General features: G+C 40.7%; 2 protein-coding genes across 7 annotated transcripts in view; one reads left to right on the forward strand and one right to left on the reverse strand.

Moving 5' to 3' along the window:
* The window catches only part of RARB (retinoic acid receptor beta), an 895,445-nt gene extending 889,044 nt beyond the window's left edge, over nucleotides 1–6,401 (forward strand). For all 4 annotated transcript variants that reach the window (XM_063452189.1, XM_063452190.1, XM_063452192.1 and 1 more), the window contains one exon: nucleotides 5,735–6,401. In XM_063452189.1, coding sequence (XP_063308259.1) covers nucleotides 5,735–5,922 — 188 coding nt within the window. In that variant the 3' untranslated portion in view covers nucleotides 5,923–6,401. The remainder of the gene's footprint in view (nucleotides 1–5,734) is intronic.
* A 936-nt stretch (nucleotides 6,402–7,337) lies between these two features.
* Nucleotides 7,338–20,682, reverse strand: part of TOP2B (DNA topoisomerase II beta) — a 58,126-nt gene continuing 44,781 nt past the window's right edge. For 2 of the 3 annotated variants that reach the window (XM_063452186.1, XM_063452185.1), the window contains exons 29-36: nucleotides 19,158–19,293; nucleotides 18,706–18,873; nucleotides 17,329–17,557; nucleotides 16,550–16,623; nucleotides 15,723–15,845; nucleotides 14,048–14,194; nucleotides 12,176–12,273; nucleotides 7,338–7,850 (exon numbers count right to left, since the gene is read on the reverse strand). In XM_063452186.1, the coding sequence (XP_063308256.1) occupies nucleotides 7,695–7,850; nucleotides 12,176–12,273; nucleotides 14,048–14,194; nucleotides 15,723–15,845; nucleotides 16,550–16,623; nucleotides 17,329–17,557; nucleotides 18,706–18,873; nucleotides 19,158–19,293 (1,131 nt within the window). In that variant the 3' untranslated portion in view covers nucleotides 7,338–7,694. The remainder of the gene's footprint in view (nucleotides 7,851–12,175; nucleotides 12,274–14,047; nucleotides 14,195–15,722; nucleotides 15,846–16,549; nucleotides 16,624–17,328; nucleotides 17,558–18,705; nucleotides 18,874–19,157; nucleotides 19,294–20,682) is intronic. The other variant, XM_063452187.1, reaches the window with a different exon arrangement.

Below are 20,682 nucleotides of genomic sequence, written 5' to 3' on the forward strand. Positions count from 1 at the left end.
AACTAAACCCATTAGTTTTTAGTTGTGTCGACTAAATTCTACTGGAGATTAGTAGACTTAAACAAGACATACAATTCAGATGACTAAAATACGACTAAAACTAAAATGGCTTTTTAGTCAAAAGACTGACTAAAACTAAATTAAAATTTGCCTCCAAAATTAACACTGCATTACATGGAGTGGAGGGCTTCAGCCACTCCCTACATGAATATATATGCCTCCACTTCTTTAAACATAAGAGTGGGGACAGGGCCGTCTTTAATAACAATTGGACCCTGGGCAAGCGTTTGCTTGGGCCCCCTGGGCCCTGCCGCCCTCGCCCCTCACTCCCTGGTATGCAATCACGGCATCCATCCCAATGCAGTGGCGGTACTAAAGTAGAATGAATTTTATTGGGACCCCCAATTGCAAGGTTGGACTAAAGGTAGAACCCCATCTGTCGTGCAACTCCAACAATGCTTTGACAGCTGGGGCTCTACCAGTTTCCCATGCTTGCAGGGTTGTATTTAGCACTGAGTCATGTTTGTGTGTTTGAATGTAAGCATGTGTTTGTATGGAGTATGTTTGTGTGAATGTGTTTGTATGTGGTACTAGAGTTGGAATGCAAGTGTGCATTTATGTGTAATGTTTGTTTTTGAATGTAGCTTGTATGTAGTGTTGACGTTTCAATGCAGGAGTGTGTTTGTATGTAGTGTTGAAGTTTGAATGGAGGGGTGTATTTGTATTTAAAGTTGCGGCTCAGATGCACAGGTACACACTGACACACAAGCAGATACACAGATACATACACTGACTACATACAGATAAACAGGCACATACACTGACCGACATACTGACACACAGACACATACACTGGTAGACGTACAGACAGAAATACTGACACACACACACACAGGCAGATATACAGACATACTGACACACACACAGGCACATATACAGACATACTGACACACAGACACATACACTGATCAACATACTGACACCCACACACAGGCACATACACTGACAGAGATACGGACACCCACATACACTGAGAAATACTGACACACACACACAAAGACATACTGACACATACATGCACATACAGACACGTACTGACACACACAGACATACTGACACACACAACTCCCATGATGCTTTGCTTTGCCAGCCTTAATTCCTTAGCGGACTGGTTTTGAAACAATCTTTTGCACTATTGAAATCTGCCAAACCAGAATTCAAAATAAAAATCACCATGTAAATGAACCTGATATTTCGCAACGTTTTTGTGATATGACTGGTGGGGGCATTTTGCCTTTCAGGCAATTAGGGTTATATGGACCTTGAAGGTGTGGGGAAGGTGGATGGGCTAGCCTGACCAAACCTGCAGTTATAAAGAGACCAATCACAGGTCTCTCTAATTCTGGGGGGTTCCAACAGCCCATATATATTACAATAATATGGAAGACCTTCTTGGCCAACAATCCTTTTAAATAATTTTAACCAGGGCCGGATTAAGAGCACATTGGGCCTGGTGCTGACAATTATGATAGGCCTAATTACAGAATCTTATCGACCAAAAACACTAAAACAGTCATACCTCCCAAGCGTCATGTATCTAATGGAGATGGTGTTGGAGGGAAACTCATAGGATGCAGCCATAAGAAAACACATACTCTATGCTAATCTCTCTCTAATTTATGCTTTCATCTTTCAAGTAAATCCATAACCCCTAACAGCAGTGTCCAGTGAAGCAGGAAGTCAATGGGTGGGGTAAAAGGGTTGGGCCCCTGGTGCGAATCACGTGACCAGACCTGCCAAAAGGGGAGAACATGCCCAAAAAGGGGGCATGTCTGTCCAAAGAATTGGAAGGCCAGCCTGGCATGAATGCATGTCAGGCTGCCCGCCAATCTTGCAGGCTGTCCAACTAAGGGCATACTAAGCAGGCAGCACCCTGAGTTTGACATAAATGAATCTAATGATGCTCTCACTCCATGCTTTCTAAGGACTGTCCCCTAGCACTCGCTGGTCCACTTGTCTCCTTACCTTCTTATTAGCAGGCAGAAGTTCCTGGTACATAGTCTGAGACAGAGAAGAGGTGTATGTAGTGAGTGTAGAAGAAAGGGGATATGCCACAGTGTTAGAGAGACCAACGTCTGCATTACCTAAACTAATTTTATTGTCAGCCAGTCCACACAAGTTTTGTTCACATACATCCCTCTTAAGATTCCAAACTTAAAGGGACACTATAGTCACCAGAACAACTACAGCTTATTGTATTTGTTCTGGTAAGTAGAATCATTCCATTCAGGCCTTTTGCAGTAAACATTGTCTTTTCAGAGAAAATAACTCAACTGACCACTCCTTAGATGGCTGCTAGAGGTGCTTCTTGGGGCAGTAATGCCTAGTGTGCAGCACTGCCATTCAGTGTCTCCACCCTCTGCATGCAGACAATGAACTTTCCTCATAGAGATGCATTGATTCAATTTATCTTTATGAGGAGATGCTGATTGGCCAGGGCTATGTTGGACTTGTGCTGGCTCTGCCCCTGATCTGCCTAGTTGACAGTCTCAGCCAATCCTATGGGGAAGTATTGTAATTTGCTCAGACCACCACTTCTGATGATGTCAGCAGACAGTCAGTTCAGAGGCAGAGCCAGCAGCTGCAGACTTGAATACAAGTTATATTTTACTATACTTGGGGAGGCAAGAAGGGGCCAGGTGGTTTTAACATAATAGGGTCAGAAATACATGATTGTGTTCCTGACCCTTTAAGCAAGAGTATGTGAAGAGTAGTTAGGGTTGCCACCTTTCTTGGAATAAAATACCAGCCTTAATCATTTGTGTAATCACAAGGAGTGACATCAGAGAAAATTCTGTAAAATCACCAACAAACTACTCACAGTTTGATTCTGCTGTATAGATGGATTGCTCCCAGTGTCTCAGTCACGCAAGGCACCCAGTGTCTGTGTCCCTATGTATCACAGTGTCAGTGTCCCCATGCTGCCCAGTCCCCTAGTCTCCCAGTGTCTCCATTTCTCCCAGTGTCCCAATGCCTCAGTGTGTCCCCATGTCACTAGGATACTGGGGACACAGTGAGACCCGGGGACACTGAGAGACCCGGGGACACTGAGAGACCCGGGGACACTGAGAGACCCGGGGACACTGAGAGACCCGGGGACACTGAGAGACCCGGGGACACTGAGAGACCCGGGGACACTGAGAGACCCGGGGACACTGAGAGACCCGGGGACACTGAGAGACCCGGGGACACTGAGAGACCCGGGGACACTGAGAGACCCGGGGACACTGAGAGACCCGGGGACACTGAGAGACCCGGGGACACTGAGAGACATGGGGACACTGAGACCCGGGGACACAGAGACCCGGGGACACAGAGACCCGGGGACACAGAGACCCGGGGACACAGAGACCCGGGGACACAGAGACCCGGGGACACAGAGACCCGGGGACACAGAGACCCGGGGACACAGAGACCCGGGGACACTGAGACCCGGGGACACTGAGACCCGGGGACACTGAGACCCGGGGACACTGAGACCCGGGGACACTGAGACCCGGGGACACTGAGACCCGGGGACACTGAGACCCGGGGACACTGAGACCCGGGGAAACTGAGACATTTGGGGAAACTGAGACATTTAGGGAAACTGGGAGACATGGGGACACTAGGGACACAGACACTGGGAGACATGGGGACACTAGGGACACAGACACTGGGAGACATGGGGACACTAGGGACACAGACACTGGGAGACATGGGGACACTAGGGACACAGACACTGGGAGACATGGGGACACTAGGGACACAGACACTGGGAGACATGGGGACACTGAAACATTTCGGACACTAGGGACACAGAGACATGGGAACACAGACACTGGGACACTGGCTGGGAAACAGACACTTGGGGACACTGGGAGACATAGGGACAGTTGTGGACATAGACATGAGGACACTGGGACACATGGGGACACTAGGCACACTGAGAGACATGGGACACAGACACTGGGAGACATGGGGACACTGAAATATTTGGGGACACTAAGACACTAGGGACACAGACATGTGGACACAGACTAGGGGACACTGGCTGGGAGACATGGGGACAGTTGTGGACATAGACATGGGGACACTGGGACATATAGCGACACTGAGACACATGGGGACACTAGGCACACTGAGACATGGGACTCAGACACACTAGCGAGACTGGATGGGGGACACTGGGAGAAATGGGGACATAGTGTCTCCGTGTCCCAATGTCTCAGTGTTTCCCAATGTCTCACAGCGTCCCCATGTGTCTCAGCATCCCCATGTTTTCCAGTGTCCCCAAGTGTCAGTGTTTCCAGGTCTCCCAGTGTCTGAGTCCCCATGTGTCCCCTAGTGTCTGTGTCCCCTAGTGTCTGTGTCCCCTAGTGTCTGTGTCTCCTAGTGTCTCAGTGTCCCCTAGTGTCTCAGTGTCCCCATGTGTCCCTGCTGCCTTTCCCCCCATCCCTCACTTACCTGAGCTGTAGAGCTGCTGTCTGGACTCTGTGCTGTGTTGCTGCTCCCCCATGGATCAGTAAGTAGTAGAGAGAGGCAGGAAAATGCTGTAACTTCCTATCCCTGCCTCTCTCCACACACAGTGACCCCTACTGGCTGGTGCTGGTATTGCAGAGTAATCTAATTATTTTGAGAAAAATACCTGCATTTGTATTGCTGGTATTACTGCAATACCGTCACGTCACGGCAGCCTCAAATATTGGCTGTGCCAGTAAAATACCAGTCAGGTGGCAAACCTAAGAGTAATGTGTAAATGGGCCTATTCCATGGGCCTGGGCCTGGAGCTGCAGCTCCATCAGCCCCTATGTTAATCCGGCCCTGATTTTAACCGTGTCTTAACTGCAAAGAAAACATTGTCCGCAAAATAACTACTCTGAGCAGCAATTTTAAGTTTTAATTGTGCACTCAATAGGCTGTTAACCTACTTAACCCCTTAAGTACCAAACTTCTGGAATAAAAGGGAATCATGACATGTCACATGTCATGTGTCCTTAAGGGGTTAAACACCTCTGTATATTATAGTCGGTATAATCTGCAGTTTTAACTTTAGTGCAAATATACACCACTTCAGGTTTAATCATTGTCCTCTCTTTTTTTGACCAGTTTTGTATGTAGCACTGCAGAAAAACAAACATTTCTGCATTATAAACAGGAGATGCTTAATTTTAAGGCACACAGCATGCAATGCATCTGCAGATTGCACAATCAAGTTGAAAACTGGCTCAGGTAAGGGCCTTGTAGTCACAGCAGACACAGGTCCATAGTTCAGCTTCCTGTGATGAAAAAAACACAGTGCACTTGGAGTGGAGCTGGCTGTTCGTTTAAGGCCAAACTCCGTCCCTCCAGATGTTGCTGAACTAAAACTCCCATGATTCTCAACCTATTTCATTCATAGAATCCTGGGAGTTTTAGTTCCGCAACATCTGGAGGGCTGGAGTTTGAAGAAGCCTGGTTTAAGCCAATACTACTCTAACAGGCTTTCTTTACTAAAAGACAAAACTATTGCATGGCACCTTTTGAAAGCTACAAAAATGCTTTGCAAAACACCTACGTTTCTTCACTTTAGAAAGGAACACATGAAAATGTACACTTAAAATACCACTTATTGGTGAACAACCTGTAGCTCTGCCAAAAAAAATAATTAAAAGTTAGTGTTTACTTAACAGTTGTTTTTTGTTTTTCCATGCAGGAGCAGAACGTGTTATCACACTGAAGCTGGAAATACCTGGCTCCATGCCACCTCTGATTCAGGAAATGTTAGAAAACTCAGAGGGGCATGAGACATCATCAAGCCCAAATGACAACAAAGAAGAGCACAGTGATTGCATCTCAACCAGCTCAGAGGAACGTGTCAGCAAATGTGCACAAGTGCAATAAGACATTCCCTTTCTACATCTGACATTCCCAACACAATATGCACACAGGGATGACAAGCAAGGAACAGATTTTCTTTTCCCGTTGCGGTCTTTGGAAACAAAAAGTTAAGACCTTCCACTCCCCTTTCCTCCACAGAAGAGACCAAGTTGGCGCGTTTATATTAAACCTACATACTTTTGCTGTTTACATTCTTGAACTTAGCTGGACTTTGAATTCAAACAAACAAAATCATAAAAAAAAACACTAAAGCAGACGATTTACAGAACAAAAAAAGTATTTTCTCTTCTGATCATCAGACTGCATGATCTCTAAAGACTTATCTAAGACAAGCGGACTTTGTATATACATATTTACTGTTCTGTTCTCTCTGCTGGATGTTTGGTGCTTTTCAGCCATCTTGGATACATAAAATGATCAAGATAAAGTGGAAAAAATATGGACTGTTGTACATGTCCATAAAAAAAAGAAAAAAAAAAGACTTTCATTAAGTTATAAAATCTCTATACATGTCCTCAACTGCATTGTTTAAGTCTATCCTCTACTCTAAACTGTGTGAGGAAACTGTAAATCACTACATTAACTGAAGAAAGTTTTGTATCAGAGTAACTGCCTGTTCAGTTAGACGATATTTCATTGTAGAGTTGTCAATGTCACTTTAAAATGGGAAAGACGAGATGGGATGGTCTGGTGGATGATATATAGATACATCACTGCAGTAATGATAGCCTCAAGGCATTTTCCAGTGTTACAATGTTTTTATGTTTACTTGTTCACAAGCCATTAGAGAAATGTTTGTGTGTGTTTCACTACCTAAGAGTGGGTATAGCATTCGAGGTCTCCATAAATTCCCTTGGTGTTGTAACAAAAATATTAAAAACAAAAAGACTCCACAAAAGGGCCTGTTCACCACTAAATATTTGTGAACTGTTTGCCATGAGGGTGAGGATGTATCACTTCAACCCCTGCTCTTAAGATCCTTAACCCAAACAGGAGGTTATTACAGAACTAGAAAACAATTGGTTTACAGTATGATTGCTTTGTTCCACTAACGTCAAAAATAGCATATTATCTGGCCCATAATTAAAATAAATGAGGTGTTTTTTACACCCCCTAAAATAAAGAAACAGCCTCTTCGTATCACAGTGGTGGTGATACCACAGTAGTTGTTTTAACACAATAAATCAAAATGTTCATAGGTCTCATATAAAGCACTAGTAGAATTTCTGGGGATATTTTAGCAAGTCTGTGATGTACCTTCACTGGCTCTGTTTGTACATTGAGATTGTTTAACAATGCTTTCTATGTTCATATACTGTTTACCTTTTTTCCATGGAGTCTCCTGGCAAAGAATAAAATATATTTATTTTAAATCTTTCCAAGCATTATTAGCAAAACAGAAAACAAACTAAATGGCATACTATTTCCTTTTTTTTAATATTTCATTCTTATTTCATAAAAGCAGAATTGTGTGTTTGGATTTTTTTTTCCTCATTTTCAAACAGGACAATTAAAATGTGTGCCTTGGCACAGCCGTCTAAAACAATTCTACAAGCCAAGTCCGGACGAATACATGACATTTCAATGAGTAAAAAAGAGCAGAAAACTGTATGTGTAACAACAAAATGTTAAAATGTCTACACAATAATAAAAACCATCAAATACGTCATCACATAAAATAAGACAATGTACAAAAGTCTGCAACAGGAGGGACAATAGGACTACACAAGATACTTCGTTGGAAAATGTTTCAGTGCCTGTGTTCCAGCACATAATTAATACATAACAAAATCTTCATCATCTGATTCTGCAAAATATTTCACTTCTTTCCTTGCTCGGCCTGGCCTTTGTCGTGATGCACTTTCAGATCCAACTTCTGATGGAAAAATGTCTCCGTCTGAGTCGTGGTCAAACACTTGCTTCTTAGTTTTCTATAATAAAAAGGACAAGTATATTGAATAAGACACGGATATTCTGGGCATTATGATAACAAAATATACATTAATCAATTTGCGATTTTATGTTGCACTAATTGGTCGTTAGGAAACCAAAGTTAACTGGCTTAGCTTGTGGTAAAAGCAATATAAGTGGAAAATGGTTCTGCAAAGGTTACCAACTTCACAAAAAATTTGTAAATAGATTGTTAATTTTAAAGGGATACTATAGAGCTAGGAATTCAAAGCTGTATTCCTGGCACTATCGCTCCCCCTGCCTCCTCCCTCCGTATTGAGTAAAGGGTTAAAAAAAACAAAAAACTTTTACTTACCTTATCACAGCGCCGATGTCCCACAGTGCTGGGTCGACGCACCGCTTCCTCCGGCGTCCTGCGACAAGCAGGCACTACTGCACAGGTGTGGCAAATGACATGACGCTCACGCATCAGACCTCCTCATAGGAAATCATTGAATCAATGCTTTGCTATGGGGAGTAAATCTGACACTGGATGTCCACATGCAGAGCATGAGGATGTCCAGTGTCTGATACCGAACCAAAGGTCAGTTTGGATGCAGGAAGCACCTACAGTGGGTGTCAGGGAGACAGCCACTGTAGGCAGACTTAGTGCTGTAATGTAACTGCAATGTTTAACATTGCAGCACTAAATGCAAAACGGACACTGCACCCAGACCACTGCAATGAGCTAAAGTTGTCTGGGTGCCTATAGTGTCCCTTTAATGTAAAAGAAAGAAATAGGTCAAAAGAATATTTTCACTTTACTAAGCCATAACGCAGTCATCCACACTTTTGTATTACACAGTATTATACGTATAGCTTCAAATGCATCTTACAGTGTGTACAGGAGCCATTAAAGAAAGGCTTGAAATTACTTCACCAGCATTTGACTACTCAGAATTCCTGTGATTCCTAAACAAGGATCATTTTACACATCAGACAGGTTAAAACACTGTCACAACAGACCTCTCTGGAGATACACAACCAAATGGATAAAAAAAAAAATGAAGAAAGGGGCTACAGAGGTTGTGAGCATTTTAATCCTATTAAATAGTTTGTAGGACACAAAACTCACAAGTCAGGGCTTGACCCTTCTTGAGTTGCTAAATAAGAAAATGTAAGAAGTTACCTTTTACTCCCTTTCTTAATTGAATAGAAAGTGACTGAGAAACCTTACCCATTAAACAGCAAATTATTTAAATGTTTGAACTAAATATTTGGCCAGCTACTCATTAACCCCTTAAGGACACAGCTTCAGAAGCTGGACATACCCTTAAGGACACAAGCAATTTTTGCATTTTTTGCTGTTTGTGTTCAACTGCAATTTGCATCTCTCTAATTTATTGTACCAACACATATTATATACCGTTTTTTAGACAACAAACAGGGCTTTAATTTGATGTGACCTATACATGTATAAATTCTCATTTATTACAAAAAAAATGTAAAATAATGTGGAAAAAACAAAAAAAAAGCTTTTTTCCCCACGTTTTGGCAATAATAATGTGTGCATAATATGTACAGCTTAGGAAAAGTAATTCAAAATCAATTAATTTATGTGTCTTGATTTACAAAGTACATAATATGTGTAGGATTTCAGTTTATTTTGAAAGTTACAGGTCACAAACTACAAGGTCTAAAATAAAATTTCAATGTGAAACAATTTTAGAAGTTGGTATGTTTGTCTTGGAAGTTTAATACCCATTACAGGAAACAAAATTACCACACAAAAGTATATATTTATGTAAAGTAGACATCACAGCCTATTTACCTAAGGTTAGTTTGACACTTTTTGCGTAGCCATTTCACCGCCAATCTCTGCTAAATATTGGAGTAAAATTGTGTTTTTTCTCTATTTTGGCATATTCACATATAACAAGGTTTTTGTAATGTGTATTTCGTAAACCTAGTGTGTGCTATCCCTGTACAGAACCCCATATTGTGTTCAGCTACATCTGCTGAGTACAACGATATCCCCATTGTATACCTTTGCCCCTATTCTGTGAAGCTACAGTGCCATATAGGAGACCATGCTATTTCAGTTTCTATAGTTGGAATTTTCATAGATGGTCATATGTCTGAATTTGTGGCATTATAGCCATTTGACTGTTCAAATAACCCCATAAAGGCCTCCCATTTGAGAAAGCAGTCACCCAAGGGTATGTTATTAGGCATATATTATACCTTAACTTGCCACCATGTTTTCACCAATTTATTTCACATTTTGTGGTGAGAAAAAAAAAATATTTTTTTTTACATACATGTTGCATTTTCGCTGGGTATTTCTTACATTTGATAAGTGCTACTGTCATAAATTCCCCCTGAGTATGCTCAGTTACCTCTTCTGAGTAAAACAATATGCCCAATGTATGACCCAGACACTATTTTGTGAAGTTACAGTGCTGTGAAAGAGATGTGATAAGTTCAGGTTTTTAAGTGTGAATTTACATGGAGAGTTTGAATGGGTCCGTATTCTATTTTTAAATATGTTAGCAGGCTGCTTTTTCCAATTACCCCAAAAAGGCATACTATTTCTTAAAGAAGACGCCCAAGGGTATTTCAAATGACAAATTTTGAACATTAGCGTGGGATAATTTTTCCGTTACCTTGTATCAAGTGCAGTGGTAAAAAGCATTTTTTTTCTGCCTTTTTGACACACAGTGAGTTTGTACTGTATATTTTGCAAACCTTATGTGTGCTACGGCTTTATAATACTTTATATGTTGCTCAGCTATGTTGTCTGAGTACAGCAATACCCCCGTATGTACCTTTGCCAGTTATATGGGGACGTTGAAGGGGCACATTTCAGACACAGCCATTGCAGGTTTTGTCAAACTTTGAATTTTTACGCTGTGTTGTTACCCCACTTTGAAGTTTTTTAGCAGGCTATATATTCCAACTATCCCATAAAAGCATACTATTTCTTAAAGAAGACATCCCAGGGTATTTCAAAAGTCATAATTTGAACCTTAGTGGGGGATCATTTTTCTGCTAGCTTGTACCAAGTGTAGTGGTAATAAGCATTTTTTCTGCTTTTTTGACACACACCGTGATTTTGTACTGTGTATTTTGCAAACCTTATGTGTGCTACGGCTATATAATACTTCCTATCTTGCTCAGCTATGTCGTCTGAGCACAGTTATACCCCCATATGTACCTTTGCCAGGTATATGCGGACATTGAAGTTTTTTCAAACTTTACATTTTTCCGCTATGTCCATACCCCACTTTGGAGGTTTGTTTGCAGGTTAATTATTCCAGCTACCCCATAAAGGCATACCATTTCCTAAAGAAGACACCCCAGGGTGTTTCAAAAGGCATATTTGAAACCTTACCATGGTATCATTTTTTCGCTAGCCTGTACCAAGTGTATCGGTAATACGCATTTCCCCCCTTTTTTAAACATTTTTTTAACTTTTTAAAAGTTTTATTTAGCATTTAACAACTTATTTTACTATTTTAAAACTTTGTTTAAACTTTTAAAAAGTTTTAACTTTTAACCCTTAACTAGCCTAACCGTAAATCCCCAAATTTCCCCACTAACTTATACCCCACCTTAGCTAAATAAATAAATATTTTAAAATATTTAAAAGAATTAAATACATTTATCCCCTGAGGATTAGGGGAAGTTAAAAGTTAACCCTCAGGGGTTAAAAGAAAAAAATCAGATCACAGTGAAATACTGTGATCTGTATTTTGATCACTGCAGGCTGATCAAAGGGCAGGGAAGGGGTTAAATTTTATTTGAAAGAGGTGGGGGGGGGGGGGGGGGGGGATTTTATTGCTAACACTTTTTTTTCCTGCAGAGAGAAAGATCAGCACCGATCTGTCTCTCTGCTGTTCACAGCCCACACGGAGCTGCAGGGAAACAGATCGGGTTTCACTGCAGCACGTGTGATCACTCTGACTCCTGGTCAGAGCGATCACATGGGCTGAATCAGTGAAACTGCCCATGGTAGTGTGCCTCCGATAGGGAGACACACTACAGGAAGATTAACCCCACGATTGTGGCAATCAGGGGTTAATTTTCATTTATGACGGAAATTTTCCGTCATGCGTCCTTAAGGGGTTAAAATAGGATTTCTTCCGTAATGTGCTGTAACGTATAAACCACTAAAGAAAATGGAATGCTACTCCAAACAACTGACTATGGGGGTAGCTGTTTAGAAGATTCTTCTTTTCTAGTCACTCACACTTCTCTAGATTATTTGGAACTCCATAATGTCTAAATAAATCAACAAACATAAACAGGAAGGAAAAGCAAAACACAAATAAGGAGAAATAAAAGCAAAACACATGAGAATTACTTTGCTGGATGATGCAGGCTTTGTAGGTTTTTTCCCAGGAGTATAATCCCCTTCATTTTCTGAATCGGATGTTTTTCTTTTCCTTCCTCTTCCTTTAGCTGTATTTTAAATGGAAAACAGGAGTCAGACCCAAGATAAATTACAGTTTTTGTAGCTTACAGTAGTGATAAACTGAAACAATAAGGTCAAAATAGTTTGGAAACAATAGAAAACAAAGTATCTCTAACACAATGAATATAAGGATTTTAGCAGCTCTACTATTGTGGGCTAGATCAGTATTAACTTACCGCAGTGAACAGTGTAAAGAAATAAACATGTCTATCAAAGCAGTGCCATAACACGGAAGGTATTGATACACACACGTAAATATCATGTAAGAATTGCATTTCTGTTCCCTGTCGATCAGATTCTATTAAACTGTGCTAAAGGATGTGTGACAAAATGCCTTTTGTCACTGGGTTTATTGGCGACAAGCTGCCCTTTACCCCTGGCTGTTGGAGGAGCCTGATTGCCAGCCTCTTACCTGTTGACTATTGTCCCTGGGAGATTGGGCCCTTCAGGTGCAACCTTTGGGCATATTGGATTTGTATGGTGCTGCTGCTGGCCCTTTAAAAACCATCCGTGGACATATTATGACTTTTAGGAACAATGTCCCTTTAAGACTGTGTAGCAGATTGCATTCAGGCTGTCTTCAATATTATGTATGTTATTATGTGTTAGAACCTACACATTTACAATTTACCTATGTGATAAATGTAACAGTATGTATTTTTACGTCTTTTATTGTCCTTTGTCTGCCATGTGGCTAATGGAGTTTTACCTCTGTCCTTGGAGATAATTGGATTACTTCCCAATTATCTCCAGGATAGAGACTCTGTGGAACTGTTTTGGGAAGAAAAGCCACGCTTCATTTGGTAACAAAGGACTTTCCCTTAACTTTTGAACCACTGGTCTGATTCGCACCATTTTTTAATATGTTGTTCCCCTGAATGGATAATTGTGAATATGTATTTTTATAGAGATTGGATGTATGGTTTTAGAGTTATGAAAGTTGGGTAAAAAGTATGTTTTAACTGTATGTATAATTGAGTTTCCTCTCAGGATAAGGGGAGGGAATATGTGGGATGTAACTGTGATATGATTGGTTGTTTTATCCCTCCCTGTGGGCGGTCCTGTATTTGCAACAACTGTAATAAAAGCCAGACTGGGTGTGCTAGCACCTCAGATCATCTTGTACCTTCATGAAGTTTCAGCTCATGTTTGGGGGATTGGAGAACTACACTCTGGGGATTGCTATAATCACTATACTCCCCAGGGTATAATCGCTGAGCTCTGCTAAGAGCTTGTTCCTGTTCCTGCTCTCTGGAATTCGGAGAGGTCCACCTACTGGAAGCTGGGCCCTGGTCTTGGGTCCAGAGGGGGTGGAGTCGGCGAGACCCCAACCAAGCTGCGGCGGTTCGTGGGGTCTGCAGTGGTTATGGTGTCAGGCGGAGTGCTTGGAGACCTCAGAAAGCACTAGGAGCATCCGTCAGCGGAGGGTACCCGGTCGGGGAGCCAGCGGTTCCGTTACAGGATGTAATAACATGGACATACTTCTGGATTGATTGAGCACACAGGTAAATCTTAGAATTTCGGGTACAGCACAGAAGTAAAATACCTGCACTGACGTTACTGATCCAGGGGGGCAGTTTTACACCTACATAGATATATTGTATTTCTACACTTATAAACCACCTATAACCACCGAGACAGGATATGATGCAAAGTGGTAATGATAAGCAGACAAGGGAGAGCCTCAGAAGCCCAAATTAGTACAGAGAGGGAGCCAAATAAATGTGAACTGTATACTTGCCGAGAGAACACATAACCTACCTTTGGGTGTTGCAGATTTCTTTGGAGAGCTAAACTCTAAATCAGAATCAGAATTCACCAAAATCTCAGACTTCTTTGGCTTTGAAGGTCGTTTCGGTTTTGGGGTGCCATCTGAAGTTGTTTTTGCTGCAATTATGGAGAAACCATCTTTGTCAGAAAAAAATATATAGTATTTCACAAGAAAGAATATAAATCTGTGTCTTATTTTTTAAACTATGCCTTTTGGCTCACAAACTACACAAGACAGCTACAAAGGCTGACACTCCAATGTTGGAATGTTTGTGAATCTAGTGCTTTTAGAGAATCTGGAGTTTTCCTTTAACAACATGCATAAACAGACAATAGCAGCTGTTACAATATAACTGTACATAGACAGAAATGCAATAAAATGTCTGAACTAAGCAAGAAATTTGTTCTTAAATGTATGGCCTGTATGGGTGTCAAACATGTAATAAACCACTTCATGCATGTGGTTTTTGTTTTTAGTACACATCAATATTATAAGTCCAATTATTTCCTTCTTCTACATATGAAAAATTAAAATACAGTTTATGGCATTATATAATGCCCCAAGTGAACATGTGCACTCTTCCTGTATTGAATGTGTTTTATATCCATAATGCAATGCAGAATGCCTCAGTTAGCATTGCAGAAGCATACAGATCATAGGCCTGGGCACACCCTAATCCCCGCGGCCTGCGCTATGTGCCTCCATGGGCCAGTGAGGGAGGACCCACAAGCAGGCGGGGAGGCAGGAGAGGACCCGGGGAGCTCTTGCCAGCAACTCCGCCGGGTTCCTCTCGCGAGGTCTGAGCGTTGCCACGGCAACACGCTGATCTCGCGAGAGTGAACTCTTGACCCGCAGGCTAGAGTTCACTGTCCACTGGACCACCAGGGATAGCAGCAGCACGTTTCCCCCGCTGTGTGTGTGCGTGCAAGGGCGCTGTTTGTGTGTGGGTTGGGGGGACCGTTTAGTTAACATATATAGCCGGGTTCCTCTCGTGAGGTCTGACCGTGCTGCTGCTATCCCTGGTGGTCCAGTGGAGAGTGAACTCTAGCCTGCGGGGCTAGAGTTCACTCTCGCGAGATCTGAGCGTTGCCGCGGCAACGCTCAGACCTCACTAGAGGAACTTGGCTATATATATTATATATATCCCCCCAACAATACACACATACAGCAGTATGTATGTATATACACATACACATATACATATATATATATATATATATATATATATATATATACACACACACACACACACACATATACACACACGCGGCGTGTGTGTTTGCGCTTTAGGGTGCACACCCTTATACATTAGGCTGCGCACGCCTATGATACAAATCCATCAACTGCAGCAACCATATTTGAAAGAAGAAGCTAATATACGTTAACCAACGACTATCAATCTACAAATTTGATTGTGAATCTGCTAGCTCAATAATGATTTAATAAGTCACTGAATTTGTTATCTACACCTTTGTAGAAAGAACATCCATTTAAAAAAAAAGTTTTCAAAAAAGTTACATTCTTATTTTAAGAAAAAAAAATAATTCTATTATTATGTCGAACAGTGTCGCATGATTTGGATTTAGTGCTATTTATAAATGTTCATGGTCATCCTGGTCTAAACAATAAAGGACAATTACTGCAGATAACTCTGCACATACTTACTTTTCTTTGTAGATCCTTTGCTAACAGGCGTCTCTGAAGATTTGAATGTGAATGAAGAAGAGTACAGGGGAGAAGGTTCATCAACATCCTCCTCCTCCTCGTCACTAATGTACTTTATGGTGTCTTTAAATAGAAAAAAAGGTCCTATTAGCCCATGGAGAGTGGGACACACACACACAATCATTTTTTTATGTACAATTTCTCAAAAACAAACAAGTATTTGGAGGTATTCTACCCACATTATTGGACAATATGGTTTCAATGCTATTGAGAATGTTAGGAATGGATTTTTTTCATTGAATTCTCTTAGAATTAGATGATTAGAAAATGTAAACTGTTCAAAGTAGGTCTCATTGAGACATGTTCTCTGTATTTGTAAACCCTATCCAAACTTCCCTTACACAAAAAATAAATAAAAAATAAATCAATTGACAGTTTTAAGGTTCATTTGGACCCTTTGTTAGAACACCAGGAATTGGTGCTTTCTATAGGGGCGTCATTACCTTTTCTTTGGCTTATGTAGTTTCTATTAAACTGGGAAAGTAAGCCACTCTCGCAAAAAACAAAAAAATGGGTTTGGCTCATATATATTTATATTAAAATGAAAACTCAAATGTAGAGTACTAGTTATTTCTCAGAACATCAAAGTAAATGCTGAGAATGTCAGAGTATCACGATTTCCAATAACATCCAGGTTTGTCAGTTGAGCCTAAATTAGTCTCATTAGACTTCATACAACTGTATGTAATCAGCATAAACTCAGTAAGAAGAGATTCTAAAATTACCCATTTCATAATTTTGCAGAAAATAAACCAACTTTGTATTACCTTCTAATTTTTCAGAAAACGATGTGGAAGAAAAGATGTCAGACTCTTTTTTCTTCTGAGAGTCTGTTGCCTTTCTAGACCAGGAAAATATATAAAAACAGCATTTAAGATAGAAATCGGCTTTTAAAAATGTTAGGTTTGATTTCTAAGACTTAAAATGTAAGGAATAAACACATTTCGTAGCCAGGCTGTGGTGGAACATTACATTACTTGTTGAATATTTATGTTTGTTGTGCATGTGTTACCGGTAATTTAATAAGGGTGGCTTGCCCACTGTGATGAGGGTGTGCATGTATGATTAGAATTCTGCATGTGATACTGTGTATCGTAGATAAATATCATGTGAGGCCACGTGATTGCTGTATTTGGCATGGGTGCTGGATGGGATAACTGCGTTATGTCTGTTCTACACATGCAGATGGAATTTCGAGGGTAAGATTTTTCCCAGGTGTAATGTGTGCGTGAAAGATTGCTACTGTATGCGATGTGAGAGCTAGTGAAATGACACTAATGTTTTAAGCTATAGTGGTGCACTAGAGGGGCCACAAGACACATAATGATAGTTTATTAGATTTAGAAGCTAGATCCCAAAACTAGACTTAATAAAGCCAGTGATTTTGCGTTAAAATGTGTAGTGAAAATAGCTCTTCTTCTCAATATATGTGTGATGTATCAGAGGGAAAAACTCTACAGTTCCATTTTTCTGGAAACAGATGCATTAAGAAACAGTACATAAGTAAAAAATACATGTTAAGATAAACAAAAAGCATTCTGCTTACTCTAATGACGACGTTGATTTGAATGAAGAGAATTCAAATTCATCTTTTTCTGGACTATCTGAAACAATCTCTTCTTCGGCATCATCATCATCATCACGGTTATTTGTGACAGGCGATGACTGGGGTTTCACATCATTAAAAACATTATTGCGACTGATAATACCATCATCGTCATCATCATCTGCATCTTCTTCTTCTGAGAAATCAAATGTGTACTTGGGCCTCTCGGCTGCAACATATAATGAAATACGAGTTGTCATGTTGACGCTTACTTCTACAAGTCAAATACCTTGCTTCTGCCAGAAAAGATGAGGAAAAGCTAAGCAAAATTTTAAAAAGTATGGTTTAATTCATAGCCATTATGTTTAGGTTACTTTATGCCTTTTGACATAAATGCTGCATAACTCCCTGCCCTTTGCCCATTTACATGACAAAGCATTCTAATCTAACAGCTTTGCAGCCAGTTGTACACATACAAACCTCAACACAGTCGTATTAAGGATAGCATTGGTAAAGTGTAAATTTGCACTCACAATGCATATGCACAAATGCATTCAGTGGAATATATTTTTCTAACTGTTCACTTCAGTGCAATAATGATTTCAGCACTCAATACTAAAGCAATCTTTAAAGGGACGCTATAGTCACCAGAACAACTACAGCTTATTGTATTTGTTCTGTTGAGAATAATCATTCCGTTCAGGCTTTTTGCAGTAAACCCTGTGTTTTCAGAGAAAATGCAGTGTTTACATTACAGCCTAAGGATACCTCCACTGGTCACTCCTCAGATGGCTACTAGAGGTGCTTCCTGGGGCAGTTCTGCACAGTGTGCAGCACTGCCATTAAGTGTCTCCACCCTCTGCATGGAGACACTGAACTTTCCTTATAGAGATGCATTAATTCAATGTATCTCTCTGAAGAGGTGCTGTTTGGCAAGGGATGTGTTTGGCTTGTGCTGGCTCTGCCCCTGATCTGTCAATACATGAGTGGCTTTGAGCAACTCTTGATTTCATCCAAGCAGTGAGATCAGGGGCAGAGCCAGCAGCAGCATACTGGAACAAAAGTAATATATTACTATATTTAGGATGGCAAGGGAGGCAGATGGTGTTTTTAACACTATAGGGTCAGGAATACATGTTTGTATTCCTGACCCCATAGTGTTCGACTAAGTTCTGAAAATACTTTCTTTGGTTTTGTTTTTTTAAGAAGTGGGCTACCCTGATGCTAATGGCCAATTAAAACAGAAACTGTGACCTTCATAATGGAGCGTTAAAGAGTCACTGGTCCATTTAAATATAAAAATATAAATTGATTAACGGAAAAAACACAAATATGACATGTAAGATTAAAATCTTGTAATGATCACTGGGTACATACCGGCTGCTCGTCGTAGAAGGTTGTCCCGAGGAATGACTACAGGTTCTGCTTCAACTTCCTCCATGTCACTATCTGACTTTAACTCATCTTCTGACCAAGGGTTTCGCTTCTTAATTTTCTTGGTGGAGATTGGTTTTGGAGTCAACGAGGTCTTCTTGGGCCGAGAACCTTAACAAGAAACAAGTCAATCTTAAACTGTGACTTGAAATAAATAATTTCAGATAAGTGAGAGTAAAGCAGGATATCTCTAAATGCAAAATGAACAGTACAGACACAAAGAGGTCTAAGTACCATTATGAAAATTAGATGCAGTAAAAGAGGTAAACATTGGCTGAATCGAAGCAATGGTATTCTGTGATAACAGTAGACATTCTTTCCCAAATGCTTGAGAGGGAAATCAAGTTGCAAAGTAGCCAATAAATAAGCAAATCTGTTTTGCTATATGCACTTGCCTGGTTCTTTACGTTCCCTTTTAGGTTTTACAGGTTTTACTGGAGTAATATTTTGAGAGTCTTCACCTCCCTCTGGTGGTATGGAACTAAGTTCATCCTCAAATTCCAACTTTAGTGCTATTGAATCAATTTCACCCTTAGGAAGAAAATTATTGAAATGTGATATACTGTATAAAAATCCTTTGGCATGCCTAACTTAGAAAAGTCAGTGCGTTTACATTGAAAGGAGCCGGTCATATTCAGTAATCCTACTGGTGTTTAAACAGAACCTTATGTTCACTTTGTTATATACATTTTTGTAGGCGTTTTCTCTTACAGATTGCAATTATCACCTCCAAGCATTACGTTACCTTACCCTCTGCTCCCCCGCCCATTGTCCCACCTCTTGTCAGCCCTCACTCCGCACATGCTGGCTTCATAGCCAGTAAACCAGCATCAGAACAGAGAGATGTTACTCTCTCCATTCATTTACTTCTTAGTCAGCGCTAGCAGTGCTGGCTAGAGAGTTACTATAGCAACCACAGCACATGCGCTGTGGTTGCTTTGCATGGAAACAGAAGGACAGCATATGGGTGGTCCCTTCTGCTCTCCTTTGTGAATCAATTCTTCGGCATAGAGTTTATGCAGAAGGATTGTTTAACAGGTAACAAAAATACCTATTTTTAAATCAGTATTTCTCCCAATCTACACATTAGCTAACAAAGCTGCTAGCACAATGTATAGATGGAATTTAAAGCTCTTTAAAAAGAGCAAAAGTACTGTTGGACATGACAGATCCCCTGGCAGATTTCTACAAGACTTCTGATGTCTAATAAGGAAATTCAATGCCAGTACATGGGGTCTCTATAAACCACTGTCTTGAACGTAAGGAATACACAGTTATTCTAAGATAGAGAAAGATATCTTTATTTAATAAATGATATTAACCCCTTAAAGACACATGACATGTGTGACATGTCATGATTCCCTTTTATTCCAGAAGTTTGGTCCTTAAGGGGCTAAAGGAGCACTATAGTCACCAGAACAACTACAGCTTAATGTATTTGTTTCGGTGATTATAGTTTGTCCCTGTAGGCTTTTGCTGTAAACACTGTCTTTTCAGAGAAAAGCAGTGTTTACGCTACAGTATAGGGACACCTCCAGTTGCCACTCCTTAAGATGACTATTAGAGGTGCTTCCTGGGGCAGTGCTGAACTCTGTGACGTTCAGCAACTCCACCGAACTTTCCTCACAGAGATACCCTCACCCCTGGCCTGCCTCATTGGTTGAGACCGTCCTATGGGAAAGCATTGTAATTTGCTATGATCATCAATTCTGATGATGTCATCCAAGTAGGTGGGTCAGGAGTGGAGCAAGCACCAGCAGACACGCACAGCGCTGGAATAAAGGTGAGTAAACTACATTTTTAAGGGTAATAAAGGGTGGCAGCCACCTCAATAGTTTGTCTAACACATTAGGGTCAGAAATGCACGTCTATATTCCTGGCCCTATAGTGTTCCTTTATGGAGTTATGTGCAGCAATATT

Source organism: Pelobates fuscus, chromosome 4 (genome assembly GCF_036172605.1).
Source record: "Pelobates fuscus isolate aPelFus1 chromosome 4, aPelFus1.pri, whole genome shotgun sequence".
Taxonomy (NCBI): domain Eukaryota; kingdom Metazoa; phylum Chordata; class Amphibia; order Anura; family Pelobatidae; genus Pelobates; species Pelobates fuscus.